Here is a 22,222-nt window from a genome sequence, read left to right on the forward strand (position 1 = left end):
TAAAGAGTCGATCCAAAGGCAGAGATAAAGTTACCGTTCATAATTTATCAATAATACATTATTTTTATAAATTATATATTTTATATTCCCTCCGCTTAAAAGTATAACACATTTTTAATTAAATTTTATTTTTCAATAAAATAGTTACATACGTTTAAACTAATCTGATTTTTTATATTTACTCATATTAAATAACTTATAATAAATATAAAGTTATTATCTATAAGGATATTTTTGAAAAAAAAAAATAATTATTACACTTTAAAAAATTAAAAATACATTACATTTTTAAACATATAACTCCTTATATTTTTTAATGAAAAGAGTATATATTTATATATATATATATATATATTTTGGTCTATATATTATATATTGCAACATCGATATTATGAATATACACTTATACAGTAACATTATTCCATGTATTTCTTTTCTTTTCTTTTCTTTTTTTGGCAAATTATTCCGCATGTATTCAGTAGTTAAGAATATGAGGTACTTGTGGGCCATTAACGAAGATGACGTGGAAGGTAATGGCGGTAAGGAGTACGGGAGCAGAACGCTGCCCTCTTTCAAATTTCGGTTTTTTCAGTTTGTAGATTTTCCACCCAAAACCCAATTATTGCGATGTGGTTTCCCCAAGGAATTTACATATATTAACCCTTTTCATGGTAACATATATTTTATAACCTGTCTATCTCAAAAATACATTAAAATCACATTTAAGATGTGTTTTTATCAAATTCAAGATAGTCCAAGTAAACTTTTGTTAGATATAAACTAAAAATCAAACACATGCTGACTCTTGAATATGATTTAAAAAAAATCCAAATGATTCTATTATTTACTATCTAACTAATAATATATCATCAATCAATACTCTACAATAGCATAAAAGCTCAAATGTTTTAAAAAAATTATAAAAACCAAAAAGAAGAACAAATCATTTGGGGAAAAAGAGAATAAAACCAACCATCCCAAAACCAAATAAATCCCTCGTTTTGTAAGATCAATTAAGTCTGATTCGATTTAATTTTGATTGCAAAAAAACAAACAAACAAGAAGAAGAAGAAGAAGAAGAAGAAGAAATAATCAAATCACTGCCAACACCTTTAACCTTACCCAAAGATCTAGCCTATAACCAAATCTGACACTCTTGTCTAGCCATCCAGCTATGTCAAGCTTCGGATTGCGATTCTCATTTAGTCATTTGTGACTATTAAGTAGATGCTGATGTTCAACATTTGACTGCAAAAGAAATATAAAAGGGAATATAATCTTGTCGCCCAGGAACAATGACTATCATAGGAGCAAAAGAAAAAAAATGTAAATATATTTCAGAATTTCAGATTTTGTTCCACTCAAAATCTTATCAAGATGCAGGTATGAATCTCTAGCTAAATTATATCAGTCATGCAAACTACAAAACTGCAATTTTATGAAGGTCGAAGGGCAGATTGGAACCTTCTATGATTCTGAAGGCATGGTCCTGGCAAGAACATGAGATTTAAACGTGAACCGGGAGACTTGAGAGACTTCAAACACTAGGAACCACGGGTCATTTTCATCCTTGGCATGGCCTTTTTCGTCTGACGAGTACGCTCTTTCACTTCTTTCTTTCGGATAGCCTCTGCACTGAGCTTCGCCTCAGCCTCTTCCATCATCTTTTTCCTTTCAGCCTTTTTTCTCTGAATGGCTTCTTGCCGGGCATTATGAAGTTCCTTTTGTATTTCTTGAGCAACCTTTAATCGGGCAGCCTCTGTCTTGGACCGAGCCTGCATAACATCAGAGTCAATCATGTACCATATGTTTAAGTGATCATGAAAAACAAGTTGTGTGTGCGTTGTAATCTGATAATTAAGGCGAATCCACCAACCTGAGAACTTAATTTATATCTTCCGATCAAATCAATGTAATAAGGCACAAGAGCCAGCAGTCGTGCTATATCAGCCATGTTGTTAGCACCTGGAAGCACAAACTTGAACACCAACACCTTCCTGTGGATAGCTGGGTGTTGATCAGAGAAATGTATAGAAATGAAACTTTTTCCAAATTTCTCGAAAGCTTTGTCACCGAATACCTGCACCATATTGATTAAGTTCAACTTTTTGCCCAAGAAACAAATTTAACTTCGACAAAATAATAACTGCACTGCTGATCGAAGATACATTTTTCTACTTGCAGAAAGGCCCACCAAGAACATTGGGTTCTAGGGGATCAAGGTCTCAATATTTGCAGATTCATTTTGCAAAGTAAATTCTCTACATTCATAGACGCATTCAATCATTTAGAGAGTGCGCAACACAAGTTCACATCGAATCTCTTTAACAATTTTCTCCTTTTACGTTATCACTCTTTATAACCATATTCTCTTTTTCCATGATCCCACTCCAAATAAAGTTCATGAGTGTTCCTCCTTACTTCGATACACATTGACATGCAAACATTCACAATCAATAATCATACCATTCAAACTAAAACTTTTTTTTGTTTGGGGGGGGGGGGGAGACTCTGCACTGAATTGAGCATTGAGCAATCAAACAAGTTCAAACTACAACAATCAAAATTCATAAAACATGATGCAAAAAGCAGACCATATGATTTCCTTACTAGTAGTATTCTTAAACAAAATAAGTCCAAACCTGGTCAAGCACCGCCTCGGTAATCAAATCAGCAGCCACTTCTTTTGATTCTGAAATAACAGCCAATTCCTCAGCTACCCACTTTTTCCCATTCGGAGGCGAAAGAAGACTCGCAAACCTCTGCAAATCCCTCTCATCCTTCAGCATAGATTTTGCAGCTTTCTTCTTTGCCATGGCAAACACCACGTGGTCCATAGCATCCTCATTCATGTACGCCTCAAACGTAATCTCGTCCCTAGTGGGCACGATCATGTTGTATATTCCTCGATAACAGATCCTGCCTACTCTTCAACTCTATCGTAGCCAACAGCCCCTGGCAATACCTTCTACCGCTGGCGTAGAACTTGAATATCGTTTGCCCTTCTTTCAACAACAATGGAGAGTCATCACCACCTTCCCCAATCCCCACAAGACTAAAATTCTTCTCGAAAATTGAATCCTTGGCAGCGAATTGCGCAGCCCAGGCAAGAGCGATATTCTCGTTCTCGCGCTTCCCATAGAAGTAATTGACGGCAAATATGATCAGAAAACCTCCGCAAACAATCTCAATCCAAAACGAACGCCAACCCTTGACATTCTCAGGCTTCGGAGAAACAGTTGATTCCGAACTATTGCTAATAGGTTTGGCATTTCCCTTAGCAGTAGGAGTGTCCGAAGTGGGTTGCTCAGTCGGTAGGCCTTCGAATTCATCTTCGTCCCAGAAATCAAAGGCTGTCGCAGTAGGCGAGGTCTTGGGAAGATCCGAAGCTGGGGACTGAACATCGGAGCGAAAATTCGGGGATGGATCCGGGTCAGGAGTTTCGGGATTAGGAGGGGTGAGTTTGGTGGTGTGAGATTGCGTTAAGGGAGGTGATAGGAGAGAAGTGGGATCGATAGGTTGGTCGTCGGAGCCACCTTCGTCGTCGGCTTCGAAGCCTTCGAAATGCGAGTCGGCCAGAACAAGGAAAGAGCAGCGAGAGAGGTGGTTGAGGAAGACCGAGAGGATGTAGAGGAGAGACAAGAAGTATAGTAAGGAGGAGGAAGATGGCTTTACCATAGCCATGTTTCAGACTTCACAAGTTCAGAATGCGTAACAGGAGAGACAAAAAGTAAGAGAGAGGACGAGAAAGGGAGAGGGAGAGGGGGGAGAGAGTGGAGTGACCCGATTCGTATTGGATTTCCCGGGTAACGGGTTCTTCCCGGATGAAGTTTAAAACTTAAAAGACTGGGAAACCCGAAATAACCCCGTTGCCGGCAGCCAAAAGCCCAAAATATTAATTTAAGGGTTACTGTTACTCTTTTAATAATAGTGATTAAATTGTGATGATGAAATTTAAAAATATAGTATTTAGTATTATTTATTAAATATTATATAAAAAATTAAATTATTTTATTACCAATAATTTTCACAACTTAATATTTAAATCAAATATGTCAATATCAATTGCATAATCAAACATTAAATATAAAATAGCCAATTAATAATTTATCATCATAATATTCGTTATGTCTATAATTGAATAATTAATGATTATACAAGACTAGAATATAAAATTGCTTCTTGTTGCTTTGTCTCCAGTTTTTATTTCTGACCATAGTTTTCATTTGGCTTGAATATTTTTCCCCTTCTCCGGGAAAAATATATATATATATATATATATAATTATAATTATAATTATAACAAATCATTCATTCTCTCCTTCTCCTTTTAGCCCTGTAAATTCTTAATTCTTCATATTAAAATTTCAAGAGAATTTGTGTATTTCCTTTCTCCACTATGCAATTATGATGTTTTCTTTTTTTTTTTTTTTCGTGTAACTAAATTTACTCAAAGTCTGAGACAACTCCAATTGAATTACCTGATTTATACGAGTTACTAAGTCTAAGAATTTATAAATGAAATTATGCAATTTCAGTAGTCCAGAGTTGTGAGGAAAATGATTTTATCAACTCATTTTTTTTTTAAATTCCAGACAAAGAACATACTAATACTTTAATGAAATTTCAATAGTTAAAGCTCAACAATAATAATTAATGGTTTAAGAGACTCTTAATTGTCATTTCCCCAAAATAATTAACAGTCAAAATCACATATATTAAAAAGATTACTTAGTGTACAACATTAAAACCAACTATTGTCAAACATATACAAAGCATTTGTGAATTAGTTTTCCAAACCAAGGATTTTTATTTGATATTTATTAAAAAAAACTTATTTTAAACAACCTTTTCACAGTTAGCATTTGTAACTTTTGAAGTATTATCAAATGAACAAGCTCAATCTCTTAGTTTTTGCTTGTCATTTAAGGAAAAAAAAAAATGAGCCAATGGTGAGATAACTTAATTCATTAATTGATTTATGTTTTACTCAGCAACCTTTTGATTAATCCTCATAGGTCATAACCTTTTAATATATTATGTAAGGTAATGTTTGGATTAGTTAATTTAAATTTGAATTTTGGATATCGTATTTTAAATTTGACATTTAAAATTTATGAATTTAAAATTATTTGTTTGCATAATTTAAAAAACTTCAATGAAAAAGAAAGACAAGACAAGATTTAAAATGAAAATAAAAAAATTACAAATAATAAATTTATATCTATTTTTTAATCAATGAAACACTAAAATGAGAAATGAGAAAAATATACAAGAGTAAAAAAATATCAATAATAAAAACACAAAAAACAATGAAAGAAGAGAATGAGAAATGAAAAAAATTACAAAAATCATAGAAGTATTAATAATAAAAACATAGAGAACAAAATATTTAAAGTGATTAAATTTAAAATAATTAAAGTATAAAGAGAACTTAAAATTATAAAAAAATTATAATAAACAATACTTTTCAAAGTTTTTTTTGTATCTAAATGAAAAATTTAATTCAAATTCAAATTCCAATCCCTCTTATCCAAATGCACCATAAAGAATTTTCTTTTAAACAAAGGAAAGTCTATCTTGATAAAGGAAAACTGTCCACGATCTGTTTTGATCCAAAGAACTTCTATAATTAATTTTAATTTTTTTAAAATTGCCCAATATCCTACTATAAGCAACCATATTCGAATCATAGTAACATAGTCAAACACTTATTTTAACTCTTGATTCACCTGCCCAAGAAGAAAAACTCATAATAAACAGGGTTTTGTTTTCGAAAGGAATGATTTTGCATGACGTACATGGCTGGAGGTTATTATTTTAACATATTGCATAAGTTGCGCTCTTCTAATAATTTATAGAATCTTTTTTTCAAAAAAAAAATTATACAAAGAAAACTACAAGGTGATTGCTATTTTAGCATATTATATAGACTTATTTTATAATTTATACATTGCAACTTCAAATATGCTGCCATTAAAAAACAGGCTGCTTTGAGAGTGTGGCAGTACAATGGCAATACACTTTCATATAAGAACAGATTCTTGGGAGAAAAAAAAAAATTATACAATTGGAACTGTACTTCAGGGGCAAAGATAACATCCCCCCACACACAGCAGAACAACCTGATCTCCGCAGCAGGAGCATGATCACCCTGTTAGGAAATAGAATGTGCAATCATGAACTAGATCTTCTGAAGTTCATATTACTTTCAAGTTTGGAGAGAGTAAAGATACGCGGTGGGACCCACCTTTGCCTTGTGAGTCCTCCATGGATAGTATCCATCCTTCTCTCTCTATACCTGTAGCGAAATCATTCCAGAGGATCTGTTTCAACTACAGGATGTACCAAACCTCTCAAGTGAAGACAAGATGAACTGAATTCCCTGGGAGGAGAAAGAATGTCTCCTTTTATACGAACAGAATCACCAATATATTATAGTAGGCGGAAGGACCTGCCCTTTCTTCATCCTATGTCAGGTGAAAAACTATAAAATGAGAAATCACTTTGCTCACTAGTTGATGCACAATTATTTAGGGACACCGCCTTCTTCTAACAGAAGATTGATGATAGACTTGATGATCTCATTATTTAGAGCAATCCCAGTCTGAAAGCAGAAGACAAGCTCAGCATTACTCAGGTAAATAAAATAGTGGTCGCGTATTACAGTATAATTACAAAATCGAACGTCATTAAATGCTACTCATTTAATGTAAAGCAATGTTTACTGTTCAACTTCCAAGCATGATATTGTTATATTTAACATTCTTTTGACTATGCAACATGGAAATGGACTTGTGTAGCCATACTATGGAAACTGTTCGCATATCGGATGTGATAGACAGCATAAAACATGTTCACATTCAACCCCAATTATCAGATTTTGGAATGTGGATTTGTAGTCATTTCATAATCTTTCAGGAAAAACTTTTGAGATGTAAGATCAAGAACAAAGGAAGAAAACTTTCTTTCAGAAGACGAGCAGAAGCGCAATTCCAAAATGGAATCTACAAAGAAATGATCCAATTGCAACAATGTTAGCTAGGATTTGAATGCAGAGGACTCTTTTGCCCCCTTCTTTCATGGATACATAATTCCTCATCTCACCTAGACATAACCATGATTATTCTTGTAGACTTGGAAGTATTATAACCACCAAATATAATATACGTGTTAAATAGATAAGCAAAACCATCCAGTTCTGGGTACAGATATTGAGCCTTCACGCCAAATAAAACCAAGTATCTTAAAATAGTGAGCATGCATATCTAGAAATGAAAGAGGTTCAAGTTAAAACAACCAAAAACATTATGATTTGCAGTGGAGCAGAAGCAATAAATGGCACCTCTGGTTTTCTAATGAGTTCCTTCAGAATGGAATGAAGAGTCACACGTAGCTCCTTAAACAAGACAGCTATTTGGGCAGGAGCAGTTAATCTCAACCATCCATCGATGATGACCAGTCCAGTCTACAAGACAAGAGAACATTTAAAAGATGATCATTTCCAAATTCTAAAACTAGCATCACTAATCAATCTAAGGACTATATCAATAACATTTCAACTCGAAAACTTCAACTGTCAGGTGAAGTCCCATGAATAGTGTTGGGTTGGGTTCATGTGCAAGTAAAAGCGGGAAGTCCACAAAGGATACAAGTAGAAATGACTTGTAAGCCTAATACCATAACGTTGAGTCAAGAAATGGTGTTGCATTTACTTATGTTTTCTCACGAAATCCAGTAAACAAAGCCCAACGAAGATCTCCTCAATATGTCTTAAGACTCTCCTGGTCCCTCGCAAGTCACAAATAGCCTTACCATACTTTTTAAATTCTAAGTATTGTAGCAACACCTCCCCACCAACCAAAAAATTGAAAGCACCAGAAAGCGTACCTGATGCTGAACATTAATTGAGCCCCCAAAGAGCAAAATAGAGTAAGGAGAAATGATTGAAGTATCTCGCAGAAATATTCTGTTCGTTTCAACCTGACAATTTCACTTGTTAGACTGACATCTCAAACAAATTGAATTGCAGGAATGAATTTTACAATAACATGACACGCACAATCATGTGAATGATAACTCGATGGTAGTATTATTGTATACCCAGAACAATTTAAATACTAAAATTAGAAAAAGAAAATGATTAGTACATATTGTCAAAGAACCCAATGGAATGGGATGCACTTTTTCACAATGTTAAGCTTAATATAATAAGACACGGGAACTATCGAGCATTTTGGCCATCTTGCTCCAGCTTTTAGGACAGGAAATATTTATGCTAAAAAAGATGGCTGGATATACTTCTACAGGAGGATTGCTCATTAACCTTTTCAAGGAAGACAAGGAAGGGGTACTGGAATGCTTTTGAGCTGCTGTTGATAGATGAAGGGTGGATATGAACTTCTCTTCTTCCATCATACCAGACTGCACGGTCAGTGTTTGCAGAGCTAGAAGACTGCCTAAGGCTACTCAGAACTGTTGCAACAATACCTTGTTCACTGGCTGCTACATTGGGGTATAATCCAGCACATAGAATTGCCTGCAGGAGTAACCTCAGAAACCTTCGAATAATAAAATAGTATGTGGAATACCATTTCAAATGGTATGTTAAAAAAAAAAAATTGTAACCCATAGTTCCAACATAGTCACTGAGATCATTAAGCAAACTGCGTCTTGATGAAATGACAGAATCAATTCAGCAGAACAGAAACCAAGTGCCTTCTATATAAAGTGAAGAAACAATCATCCTGGACAAGATAGGAAAAATGAAGAGAAGGCAAATGTAATAGAGCATGAGCTAGAAACAACCAGAAAAAAAGATAGGTATTGCCTAATTGTCTTAATCAAAATCTCCGCCAGCCTTACCTTCACAATGGATGAATGATTTGCATATATATTAAATGGTTGTGATGCATCACAAAGGTAGTTGTCAAGATTCCCTTTCTTCTTTCCATCCATCTGAAGCAGATCAGATTATCAATTAGAGGCAAGATGCAGATAGAGAAGTCTCTTTTGAAATTTTAGCTTCTTAAAGCATCCAGCAACTAAAAATCATGGGAGACAAGAAAATTAAAGCCAACAATTTACTGCTAAAAAAAGTAAGCCATTTGCCATGAACAAGCTTTTCAGCTTATAGTCGCTAATATTACATGTTTATGCATGAACTGATATCGATCAAGCTTACAAATCTAACCATTCAAATCTTCAATGTGACTTGTGTTAAAATCCTAAACAGAATGAACTCGACAGTCAATAGTAGTCCAACGTAGTTAGAGAAAACAAGACCACCTGATAACCTTTAGGTAGATTGATGAGCCCTATGTCTGCCAGCAAAGTTCCAAGCTGTATTCTCATCTCCCTAACATACCAGAACATGCACCACTTTTAAACAAAGATACTTTACAAAAAAATATGGGATTAGCAAATTTTTGAATTTTCAAACATGCACTTTAGTTCATTCTCAGAACTAAATTATGATAACAATACAAGAATGAGAAATAGTGATGCAGATGTCATTTTTATGGCGTGCTATAAGTCTATGCATGTGCATGATCAATAAGTATGGACTAATGAAAACATGCTACTACTGAAAGAATCAATAGCAGTGAGTATACAACTGTTTCTCAAACTCCTGTTCCAGCATTATAATCACACAAAATCATTGACACCCTTTACTTGGGGTCATTGCCTTCTTTCCATAAAAAATTCCTGAATTCTCAATGTATCTAAATAATGATGATCCTCCTCCCATCTCTTTTTCCTGTTTTTCTCTTAAATAAAATAAAAAAACAGTTTGGTTATTATATCATCATACCCTCGTAACAAAATACATAATATAATTCTTTTCTCCGGTAAACTATGTCAATGGATTCATGGATCATCATCTACGGACGTGAACTCAAAGCATTTAAAACCTGTAATCACATTCCCCAACTATGCTCGAACTGGAGGTAACTTGAAAATGATATATTGCTCAAAAATAATTCCATGAATAGCCTTCTCACTCATATATAAGTGACGTAGTTAATGGAGTCGCACTCCCTTTTTGGATATAGATAAAATAATCATAAGAGAGGAAAAATACACCACAGATTCCAAAAAACTAATGTTCTATCATGATTATAGAAAACCACGACAGCTGAACAAAAAGCCCTTTAGTTTCTTACATAATATGCTGACAGAAAGAAAGAGCACCTTATCATATACATCACAGAGCTGCTCAAAAAATATGAATTGCAGAATTGTTGGGCAGCCTTAACTCCTCTCTACAAAATTGAAAATCACAATGTTGATCAGGACCAAGTTACCAAGTTCTCAACAAAAACGAATAGTGTAAAATTGGGGGGTTGGGGGGGGGGGGCACCAGCCAAATTCTATGTATGCGGGTATATGAATTTTTACAGGCTTTAGTATATCCACCAAGCTAAATTTGGTATTAATGAGCAAGGATATGATGAGACCCAGCTTACTGCTGCCACAAAAACACAGAAGGAGAGACAGAGGAGTAGCCAAGGGGTGAAAACTGGAGGACTATAAGTCCACAGGAAAGCATAGAGATTAAAAATCAGATAAGCCAGAAATTAGAGACGAAAAAGAAGGGAGTTATGATGAAGGATAGGAGGGAGCAGTAAGAGGTGGGGAAGGTAAGTGGGATGTATGAAGAGAAGAGCTGAGAAGGCTGAAGGGAGAGGAAAAGTTACAGTCAGGTCGCAGTGGAAAGAGCCAACCTCTTGAAAGTCTGGCAAACCTGTTCTCCGTCATCTTTTGAAGGGCATTGTGTTGTATTGTGTGTGTGTGTGTGTGTGTGTTGTTGTTGTTGTTGTTGTTGTTGTCTGTGTAGTAAAGGATTTGTAATCCTCTTGCTCTCTACATCTTTGTTAGTGTTCTTTGTTGTTCATATCTTCACTCTCAGCATCATTTGTGTCATCTGTGTTTATTGTAGGTTAGCGTCTGTAGCTGGAGTTGCTATGATGCACAAATACAGGTATGTGTATCAGATGTGATACAATACGGTACATCAGTTACAAAAAATTATAAAATTTTAGTACAAGGATGCAGGAAATGTGCATACATAATTATATATATAACAAATTAACACATAAAAATGAACAATATAAACAATTTTGAGTTTTAAATAAGCATTTCAAAAGCAATGCAGAGATATTAATAACAAAACTAACTTTTTTAGGTTATTTTGGAACATTTCAAAGAAGAAAAATCAATAATAGAAGTTTTGAATATATTGCATGCATCTTGAAGTGCAATATGTGTATTGTATCGGATATGGGTGAGTTAACTTTTTTAAATTATCCGTGCTACATAGCTAGAGCGTCTCAGAAGTGCTTAATGTAATAGGGAGTTGTACTTCTAACTGGAAGTGATATATTTTAGTTCTCCTTGTCATGTTCTTGAGTGAATCTGTTCTTTGTTTGTGTAATGTTCTGGAGGCAATTGTTAGGGTCCTAACAGGATATTACCATTTGTGTTTTATGTCTGGTCATAGTAAGACTAAGAATACTGTTGACGACTGGCAATGAGTGGATATAACACAAGTATATAAGAAGATAAAAAGCACAAGACAACCTGAAGTTCCCCCACATATTTACATATTCCAGACCTTAAGTTAAAACATTAACCAAAGGACAAATATAATGGCTTTGTCGAAGATACTTTCAACAAAACCCTCATGAAGGCCATCAAATTGTTACCATTTAACTTATACTCTTAGTTTTCAAAGTCCTTGTATCTCACTCGTAGCTGATGTACACATCAAATAATAATCAAGTGGCACAATGACCCACCAACAACCAAAAGGAATACACATTGCACACTCCAATCAATTTAAGTACTGAAGCAATATAAACAGTATATCAAAACTCTCGTATCAAAACTCTCAGAAGATAAGGAATGTATCACTGTGTTGCTCTATCTGTTTGTCTACAAATTATGCATAAAATTAGCTTCTCAAATAAAGAAAGAACCCAATTATGAATCACTGGCAAACAATATTATACTCAGAAGGTGAAGTGCTCCAACTGCATATAGGGAATGTCCGCTTTCAAGTTGCAAATTGTCATAAAACAACTCAGTGAAACTTGATATGGATTATGACAAGATAATCATCCAAGCTAACCATATAATGATTTTTTTCAAGCATGTTTAATTTTGTTTAAAAAAAAACTGCAATTACAGCCTGACCTCAGTCAAAATCCTCTCCCATCTTTTATATGCAGTCATCATTAGTAAGTGGTCAGATTGCCGATCAACATTTGAGTCACCTGGTCCATCTAGCTTTTCATTCAACAACATTAACTTCGATCTTTCAACATTTTGCTTCTGAAGATCAACATAGGATTTAGTACAAAGTCAAGTTATTTATTAAGAAGTGAAGCGGTGTAAAATTAGGAGATCTATAGAATACCTCATCCTTTGGATATACAAATGGAGACTTGTAGCTTAAAAATGCTGAAATTGAAAGAATTGGTGACAAGCAACCAAATATTGCCCCATACAGCATCATCTGCGTTTACAAAAACAATGGATCATTACGTGAATAGCCCACTTCTCAGCAAACCACATCCTATTCTAAAGCAATGCAAGGCATCTCGTTTCTTTAATTTAAAAAAAAAAACGATCAATATTGCTAACATATATTTACAAAAGCACAAGGCTGAGAGCAACATCTCATTTTGACTGGACTACTCAGTCATAATTAAAAATAAATAAATAACAAACCCAAACTACAAGAAATATGACAAAAGATTGAATGGAAAAATTCCAAGTATGACTCACTTGAAATTGAAAATCACTAAATCAACAAGTTGATAATGGTGATTTTAGACGTGTAAGAAAATTCAACAACATAAAATGATTTTCAGGGCAAAAAGAAAGCTGTGCAATTGAAAAACATCAGAGGGATTAGCTAAGCAGATGTGCAGCAATTCTGTTAATGCATTTCCAAAAGAAGAAAGCCAATTAGAGGGTCCAAGAGTAACTCATTCTTAGATGAAGACAATAGTGTACATAATGCCCCACTGATATCAAGTCAGACTGGATTAAAGAAACAGAAGAGCCATAGTATTCATGTACTTAAAACTTGAAAACCTGATAAAGGTAAGTAAGACCTAGTTGGCTGCTGAAAAAACACAAAATGAATACAGGTGACAAAAATAAATGGGTTTAAAAATTGACACTATCTAATGAAAAAATTGAATTATAAGCATAGGCTTGGTTCTACATTTATGAGAAAAACCAATTGCAGAAAAAAATCAACATTATGAAACAAGCGCAAGATAGAAAGCCCAAAAAACCCCAAATCTAACGACATCAACATTGAAAATAGAATATCCAGCCAAATGATTTACTGCATACCTTTCCAATTAATACATCCACAGGAAGTTTTGCCAAATGATGCCCAAGAGGCGTCAACTCTTCATCTCCTTCAAGAGCACCAACCTCCAAGATTTTGATTCCAATTAGAGTAAAAAAAGGTGAAAAACTAGGAGTAGGCCAAGATATCCTTGAGCACAAAACAAACAAAGAAAAAAAGAAAAGAAATGAAGCCAAAAAGACCAAAAAAAATTACAACAAAGTTGACCAATTATGATGCATCAGTTACAGGGACTTGCTTGAAACACATGGTCTTGACACCAATGCGAGGCCATAAACACAAACCCATTTCATAACATGTGAAAGAGAGAGGCACACTTTTAGTTCACCTAATTCTTATCAAAACCTTTAAAGCATATAATGAGAAATTGCTCCAGTGTTATAACAAACCCAGTGTTCACCTAAAACTATGAACAGATTATATAAAAGGGAAAAATAAGCTTTTGAGGAAATAACATTTTTGAAAAAGATGGTAAAAGAATTATATGAATAGGTTAGGAAGTCCTCTAGGCTCTTAAGATAAATTTCATAAGAAATAAAAGAAACTTATACAAGAAAGCTCTTCAGGGAAAAACTAAGACAGGTGGCAGGATAACCACCAAATTAACAATTCTGTGTCCTTAATTGTTAGGAAGTAAAATATGGTCTTACACATTGAAGCCATTCCTCATTACATATAAAACTGAATTTTATTAAAAATTAATAACATTTTGCCAAGTACCAATATTCCCAGAAGCCTAAGTTGTTAGGTGAAGCCCCAACAACAATTTTAACATATGTCTCCAACAATTACAATCATCAGAAAGTAAATTTGGTAGCTTGATACAATCCCAGAAAGCCAGTGGAGGACTTTACCCAACCCAAGTGAAGGACGTAGCATTAGAGAGCCCAATAGCAACTAGGAGATTTAAGAGCTTAAAAGATACTAATTGAAGTGTATTTCAATGCATTAAAGGACCAAGGCAATTACATTCACATGGAAGAAGTAAATGGAACCATAGTCTTCCTTATTCAAGCCTAAATGCATAGGGAGGTTGTGAACGTGGTGTTCAAGATAGATCCCAATTTGGATGCCCAAGTGGCCCAAGATAAGGAGCTAAAATGTTCCATAGATCCATTCCATGGTAGAAAGCCCAAACTCGTGATCTATTGTAAGAAACTTGAGGCCCAAGGAATGACAATTGGCATGTTTAAGAATTAGAGAGTTGTAGACAAATATGATTTGAATATATATTCTATTCATTCTGAGGGGTGAGATAAATAAACAAGAGAGAGGAGCCTTGACTTCGATGGCTCATAATTAAAGAATAATATACTATCCCTATGATTAAGCTATAATATCTACACAATAATGAAATGAATATTCTATGATCCTAAGAAGAGTCAAGAAGCTTCATGAAAGAGTCTAAAATGGAGTCATATTTAGTCATTAATCAGGAGTAGAATCAGTAGATTTTGTTTCCCTCTTCTTTTTCTTTGAATTAAGGCCTTTTTGGTCAATGACTTTGTCTTGAAGATCAAGTTTGAGTTAGTTTCCCATTTTCAGTGAAGGATGCTTTGTCTTGAAGTTTAAGTTATTTCCTTTTCTCTAATGTAATAATGGCACCATATCTTTTACCTCTTAGGCTTAAGTCATTAATGTTAGGAATTCTAGAGTATTCTACCTTCGCCTATTTATATGCCTACTACTGTGTAATGTTTATTTAGGAGATTTTGAGAATACTTGTGAGCTTTGGCTTGCACCCTTGTGTTTTCTTGGAATACATTGACTTATCAAGGAGGTGAGCTCTCTTTGTGGCATCTTAAAGTTAGGGTTACAAGAAACAAGTTCTCTTGGGGTCCTATCTTTGGTCATTGTTTCTTGTTTCTAGCCAGTCCGGGAACATATCCTTATTGTTGGGGGTGTGCGGGCAGGTTACCTATTGGGTCCTATAGCACAATTGCATTGCTTTCAAATTACGTATTTACATTCCAATTTAACAATCAGCAGAATTTATCAAGTGGGGATTCAGAACCAAGCCTATAGTTTCCACCAATTCAATAAAGTTAAATGTAAAATTAAATAGAATCCACAGTAACCTGTAACCTGAGAGAGTAGAGAGTACCTCGTACAACAAAGATACAGCTGAATTTATTGCTTCAACCTTAGGAGGTTCTAAAGCCTGATAATGCAAAAAAATTTAACAAAATTACATGAAAATCTGATCAATGAGAACATCTTAAATTTAAAAAGTAGGGTTGTTTACCTTGGACAAACATGGCTTGATATGACCAAGAGACAATAATTTAACCTGTAAACATAATTCAACTAATGGCATCCGAAGCATCTCAGGTACCTTAACAGGAGGAAAATAACAAGAACATAGAAAAAATATTAGGGCATTGAAGATCAAACATCCATACTTAGGAACCAAGGAATTTCTTTCCATAAGACTACCTGGTAAGAACGCATGAGTTTTTCAAATCTGTGATGAGTGTACAAACAAAAGCAAATTCCAGGTCTTACACGCCCAGCTCTGCCCCGGCGTTGCCTTGCATTCGCTTGAGATATCCAATCTTCAACCATGCTTGACAATTTCTAAATCAATCAGAAAACTCATAAAATCAAACCCAAGAAACAATTTCTAGAAGGGAGAGCAGAAACAAATATTCTTTTGGTCCAAAACAATGTGTAATGTAAACACCACACAAAATCCTTCTGTGCATGCGCCCAGTGTGTGTGTGTGTGTGTGTGTGTTATATCATTTTCAGAAATAAGAATTCCAGAGTTCTCTTCAGTAATAATTCATTCAAATTTGAGAAAGAATACATACCTTCTGTGGATTGTACCGATTCTCCTTATGTTTTCCACAGTCTATTACATATATCACATCATCTATTGTTATGCTAGTCTCTGCAATATTTGTGGCTATAACAACCTAAGAGAAGAGAGATTGTAGGTTTTCTATTTTCAGTCATAAGAAATAATTATTAAATAATAAATCAAAACATATGATAACACTGCCCATAACTCATCTTGCTTCCTACCCTACTATTTAGGGTTCAGTACACATGGGAGATGGGACGAAATGAAATTGGGATAGAATCAGGCCCAAGCAAAAGGGAAAAAAATTAGAAACAAATTCCAGATTCCCATGCCCAGTTAAAAAAAAAAATACAATTTTCTAAAATAAACGATAACCGCAGTAGTACCAACATAGCATAGACTCAGCCCAATTTTAACATAATTGTTTCACTCCAAAAGGGGAAATTACTATTATTTTAGTTCTCAAAGGATTAGATTAACGACTTAATACACATTTCAAGAATAAAAATATCAGGATCAAACTTACCTTGCGTATATTTCCTGGAGGTCGTAAAAATACCCTTTTCTGTTCAGTTGGTGAAACCAGTGAATGCAGAGGAATAATCCAATCAGAGGACTGCCCCCCAAATCGGTATGAAGCTGCCAGCTTGTCATGTAATAGGCTTATTTCAGACACACCCTAAATTATCATAGAAAAAGTATAATCATTTGCACTGATAAAAATATACAGGCAAAAATAACAGCTCAAAGGATACCAGAATGCTCTTACAGGTAAAAATACAAGTATGGCACCCTCATCACAAGTTTCATCAATGTAGCATATCAGATCTTCAAGAAGGTCATAATCAATGACATCTTCATTCAATCTTTTCTGAAGAAAGAGACTTTTGAATGGTCAGGTTACAGCCACAACACAAACGGGGTATGAATATTCACATTTTACAGGGCACTTACCAAATTCTGTTGGGTTTGTTCACTGTATGATTCATAATTAGTTGAAATAAAACATGGATTAATTTGTTGTTCAGAAAGCAGAGACTCATCACCCCATGCAGATAAGACTAAATTCTTCTTCCCCCTGCTATTTGTCACAGGACCTCTCTGGAACTTCAAGGTTGCGATAAATCATTAATTCAGGAAGGGTAATCAGAAAGTATCCAAATTCAAGAATTTAATGTGAAAAGTTATCATTCTTTTTTCACTTAGAAATTCCATTATATTTTCAAATGCTATACAACAGTGAAAATTTAGACAATTGTAATGTCTAACAGCCAATATTTTCAAATTCCATTATATTTTTAACTCCGCCTATGTTTATAGCCGGTCCCAAGCCCGGGTAAAGGAGGAGGGTTGTGTTAGGCCATCAACAGCCAATGTAAAAATTTGTTGAATCTATCATGAACATGGACAATAGACGTTATAATGTTAATGCTAGGTCGTTGCCCGTAAGTAACGCGCTGCATGGCTCGAGTACAGTGATAAGTGAGTTAGAGCCGCTGCATCGGCGCCCGGATGTAGTGTTAAATGAGCAAGGGCTACCGCGTCATTCTGGACGCACGCGGCTAAAGAAGTTAGTCCATAAGAGCAAAATTAGATTTGGTACTTGGAATGTTGGGACATTAAATTGTAAATCTGTAGAGGTTGTAGGGGTTATGATTCAAAGGAAAATCAATATCCTTTGCTTGCAAGAAACAAAATGGCGTGGAGAAGGAGCTAAGGATATTCAAGGTTTCAAACTTTGGTATACAGGAAAAGTAAGTGCACGCAATGGAGTAGGCATCATTATAGATAAGGAGTGGAAGAAGAACGTTGTAGAAGTTAGCAGAATTGGAGACAGAATTATTTCTTTAAAAATGATAATTGGACGTGAGACTGTTAATATTGTTAGCGCTTATGCGCCGCAAGTCGGGACAGAAGCCAGTCTTAAGGAATTATTTTGGGAGGATCTGGAGGGGTTGATTCGACACATACCACAGAGTGAAAAGATTTTTATTGGAGGAGACTTTAATGGGCATGTCGGGAGGGAAGCTGGTCAGTATGCGAGGGTGCATGGTGGTTTTGGTTTTGGAGAGCTAAACAATGAAGGGCAAACTCTTCTTGATTTCTCATTGGCGTATGATTTTAAGATTGCCAACACTTGTTTCAAGAAGAGAGATGAGCATCTCATCACTTACAAAAGTGGAGCCTCAAGGTCGCAGATTGATTTTCTTTTGGTTAGGAACACAGATAGAAAACTTTGTAAAAATTGTAAGGTGATCCCTGGAGATGCTGTAACGACACAACATAGGGTCCTAGTCCTTGATGTGTGTATTATGAGTAAAATCCAAAAACGTCGACAAGTAGTAACACCAAAGATTAGGTGGTGGCAATTAAAAGGTGAGAAGCAAGATATTTTCAAGCGAAATCTTTTGGATAAAGGAATTTGGGATTCTCAGGGAAGTGCTAACATCATATGGGAGGATATGGCTAAAAAGATACGGGAGGTTGCAAAAGTAGTTTTGGGAGAATCGAAAGGTTCTGGTCCGAGAGATAAGGAGTCTTGGTGGTGGAATAATAGTGTACAGGACAAAATCAAGTATAAGAAGAACTGTTTTAAAGCCATACATTTGTGTAACAATGAGGAAAATTGGGAGAGGTACCGTATGGCTAAGAAGGAAACTAAGAGAGCTGTGGGTGAAGCTCGTTCCAAAGCTTTTGAAGAATTTTATAAGAACCTTGAGACGAAGGAAGGAGAGCAAAATATTTATAAGATTGCCAAGAGTAGGGAAAGAAAATCAAGAGATCTAGAACAGGTAAGGTGTATTAAGGATGAAGAGGGAAGAATTTTAGTTACAGATGATGAAATTAAAAATAGATGGGAGACTTATTTTTCTAAACTTTTCAATGATGGAGAGGATTCATCTAGTAACTTGGAGGATTTAGTAACTGGTGAAGGAGAACAAAATTTGTCATTCTATCGAAAAATACGTGATAAGGAGGTAAAGGAAGCTCTTAAGAAAATGGCAAATGGTAGAGCTAACGGACCTGATTGTATATCTATCGAAGCGTGGAAATGTTTAGGTGAAGAAGGGGTGAGATGGTTAACTAAGTTATTTAATGTGATTTTACGGTCCAAGAAAATGCCTGATGAGTGGAGGAGAAGTACATTAATTCCTATTTATAAAAATAAAGGAGATATTCAGAATTGTACTAACTATAGAGGGATTAAACTCATGAGCCACACAATGAAATTGTGGGAGAAAGTAATTGAGCACAGGTTGAGATTGGAGACAAGTATTTCTGAGAATCAATTTGGTTTTATGCCAGGTAGATCAACTACAGAGGCGATTTATCTACTAAGGGGATTAATGGAAAAGTATCGTTGTAAAGATAAAGATCTACACATGGTTTTTATTGATTTGGAAAAAGCTTATGACCGTATACCAAGAGAAGTGCTTTGGAAAGCGTTGGAAAAAAAGAGAGTACGGATTGCTTATATTAAAGCCATACAAGATATGTATGAGGGGGTAAAAACTAGTATAAGAACGCCTAGTGGTCAAACAAAGGATTTTCCTATAAAGATTGGACTACATCAGGGATCATCTCTGAGTCCTTATTTGTTCAACTTGATTTTAAATGTTTTGACGGAACATATTCAAGAGGAAATCCCGAAATGTATGCTCTTCGCGGATGATATAGTTCTTATAGCAGAGACAAGAGAAGAGGTTAATTGCAAACTTGAGTTATGGAGGAGGACATTGGAGTCGAAAGGTTTTCGTCTGAGTAGAAGTAAGACGGAATATTTATATTGTAAATTTGGTAAAGGACTATTCGAAAATAATTTGGAAGTGAAATTGGGAGATCAAATCATACCTCAAGTGGAAAAGTTTAGATATTTGGGAGCCATTATTCAAAATGATGGCGAAATCAGTGGAGATATTTCACATAGAATTCAAGCTGGGTGGTTTAATTGGAGAAAAGCTAAAGGAGTTATTTGTGACCGTAAGGTGCCTAATAAACTTAAAGGAAAGTTTTATCGTACTGCTATCAGACCGGCAATGTTATATAGTAGTGAATGCTGGGCTCTAACGGGACAGCAAGAGCATAAAGTTGGAGTAGCAGAGATGAGAATGTTACGATGGATGTGCGGACATACACGTAAAGATAAAATTCAAAATGAGCACATACGTGAAAAAGTGAGGGTGGCACCTATTGAGGAAAAAATGGTAGAAAATCGGTTGAGATGGTTTGGGCATGTACAAAGAAGACCAAGGGAGGCACCAGTGAGAAGAGTAGAACATATAACTTTGAGTCCGATTAAGAGAGGTAGAGGAAGGCCTAAGAGAATACTCTTGGAAGTTGTTGAACGTGATCTCTTAATTAATAATATTTCTAAAAGCTTAATAAATGATAGAGCACAATGGCGTCTTGCAATCCATGTAGCCGACCCCACCTAGTGGGATAAAGGCTTGTTGTTGTTGTTTGTTTGTAATGTCTAACAATCACAGGGATAGTAATTATGGAAATCAAACTTCAACTGAATTTTGCTTGTGTCTTAAAATCAGAGAACAATAACATGGGACACAATTCAAGACTACCTTCTCTTTGGGAAAGGCATCATATGCTAAAGAAGCTGGAGAATCAGAAGCAACCCGATAATTGATCTGATCATATATATCTTCGAGAAAACAAGTTGTCACAGGATGAGTTCTGCCTTCTGCAGTAACTACAGGGCAACCACCGAAGTATTTTGAAAATAAACTTGAATCAACTGTTGCAGACCTGATCATTAAAATCAATACAAATCAAAACAGAAGAAAAGATCAATAGATGAAAATATCTACATTACACTAATATTTCAACGACAAAAATATAATTAAATTACTGGGTACATACATTAGAATGACCTTCAGTCTTGTGGAGCTTTCAATGGACTGCCTCTCAATCAGATTTTTTAAAACAATAAGAAGAAAATCACCCTGTCCAATTAAATAATTAAATGATAAATAGAAAATAAGATATTAACTCCATAGAAATCCTCTTGGTTATCAGCTTCTATTTAATTACAGCCATAATATTTTCTTCTTTAATTAACACCATAAGTTCCTTGCTGCATTAGTTTATCAATCATAATGATAAACTGATTCCTTATTTAAAAGGAAAGTAATCCCAAGAGGCAACACACATGCACGCATTACATAAAGCATCAGCCATAGTCAAAGTAAAAAGATGAATATATATAAATATATGTTTACCATTTTTATGAGCATCCAACACCTTAAAATTCATACAATAGACACAAGTCACTACAGAAAGAAAATTCAAAAGCAACACAACCTCTACTCTTCCACAAAATTCCAAATGATCAGAAATTTTATAACTCGCGCTCAAGCAAAAGAAAGTAATTTTCACAACATAGTAGCGCCTTGACATTTCCAAAGTAAAGTCTTGAAATTCTCCCAAACAACATATTAGAACTAGTAATGATTTGGCCATTTGGGCATTACCCAGTGCTTATTTTCAATGCATTAAGATTGCTGGACTCCTAAAGATTATAGACTTTCAAACCAAGGCAAAAAACAAGGGGCATAATTATATATATATCCTTCACAGGCCTTATTAGAGAAATAGTATTTCTATCCCTCTAAGACAACTTCTAGGACTCACACAGACCATTCTCCCACTTCTTAAACTCCTGACAAACTTATGCTTACCATAACTACATAAATAAAGACTAAAATACTCCTGAGGAAGAAAATATATTAAAGTTTGAACGAGAGATAAACCCACAAAACACTAACTAATGCATTGGCATCCCCATTTAAGAGGGTTGAATTTCTACTTCCTATATTATATTAATCAATGAAAAAGATTGTAAGGGTATCATTATCAGAATCAGCAAGGGCCACAAGCTATATGAATATATGCCTTAATAATTTATCATCTAAAGGTAACCTAAATTCTTGTGCATGAATTTCAGTGACATCATACAGACAACCCCATGTCTGAAAAGAAAAATACAAACAACCCCATGCATTAATCAATCATG

General features: G+C 34.8%; 1 protein-coding gene and 1 pseudogene across 1 annotated transcript in view; both read right to left on the reverse strand.

The window, feature by feature from the left end:
- Positions 1–980: 980 nt before the first annotated feature.
- Positions 981–3,768, reverse strand: LOC129286602 (uncharacterized protein At5g49945-like; annotated as a pseudogene).
- Positions 3,769–5,892: 2,124 nt separating this feature from the next.
- Positions 5,893–22,222, reverse strand: part of LOC129285633 (DExH-box ATP-dependent RNA helicase DExH7, chloroplastic-like) — a 31,051-nt gene continuing 14,721 nt past the window's right edge. The window contains 20 exon segments of the mRNA XM_054921386.1: positions 5,893–6,153; positions 6,250–6,606; positions 7,345–7,467; positions 7,890–7,982; positions 8,326–8,538; positions 8,865–8,957; positions 9,288–9,357; positions 10,194–10,264; positions 12,198–12,335; positions 12,421–12,519; positions 13,371–13,454; positions 15,494–15,550; positions 15,635–15,724; positions 15,826–15,966; positions 16,202–16,306; positions 16,721–16,873; positions 16,964–17,065; positions 17,149–17,295; positions 20,772–20,955; positions 21,070–21,152. Of these exon segments, the coding sequence (XP_054777361.1) occupies positions 6,529–6,606; positions 7,345–7,467; positions 7,890–7,982; positions 8,326–8,538; positions 8,865–8,957; positions 9,288–9,357; positions 10,194–10,264; positions 12,198–12,335; positions 12,421–12,519; positions 13,371–13,454; positions 15,494–15,550; positions 15,635–15,724; positions 15,826–15,966; positions 16,202–16,306; positions 16,721–16,873; positions 16,964–17,065; positions 17,149–17,295; positions 20,772–20,955; positions 21,070–21,152 (2,124 nt within the window). The 3' untranslated portion in view covers positions 5,893–6,153; positions 6,250–6,528.

This window comes from Prosopis cineraria, unplaced genomic scaffold, assembly GCF_029017545.1.
Source record: "Prosopis cineraria cultivar Desert tree isolate PC_DT_omini unplaced genomic scaffold, ASM2901754v1 PC11, whole genome shotgun sequence".
NCBI lineage: Eukaryota > Viridiplantae > Streptophyta > Magnoliopsida > Fabales > Fabaceae > Prosopis > Prosopis cineraria.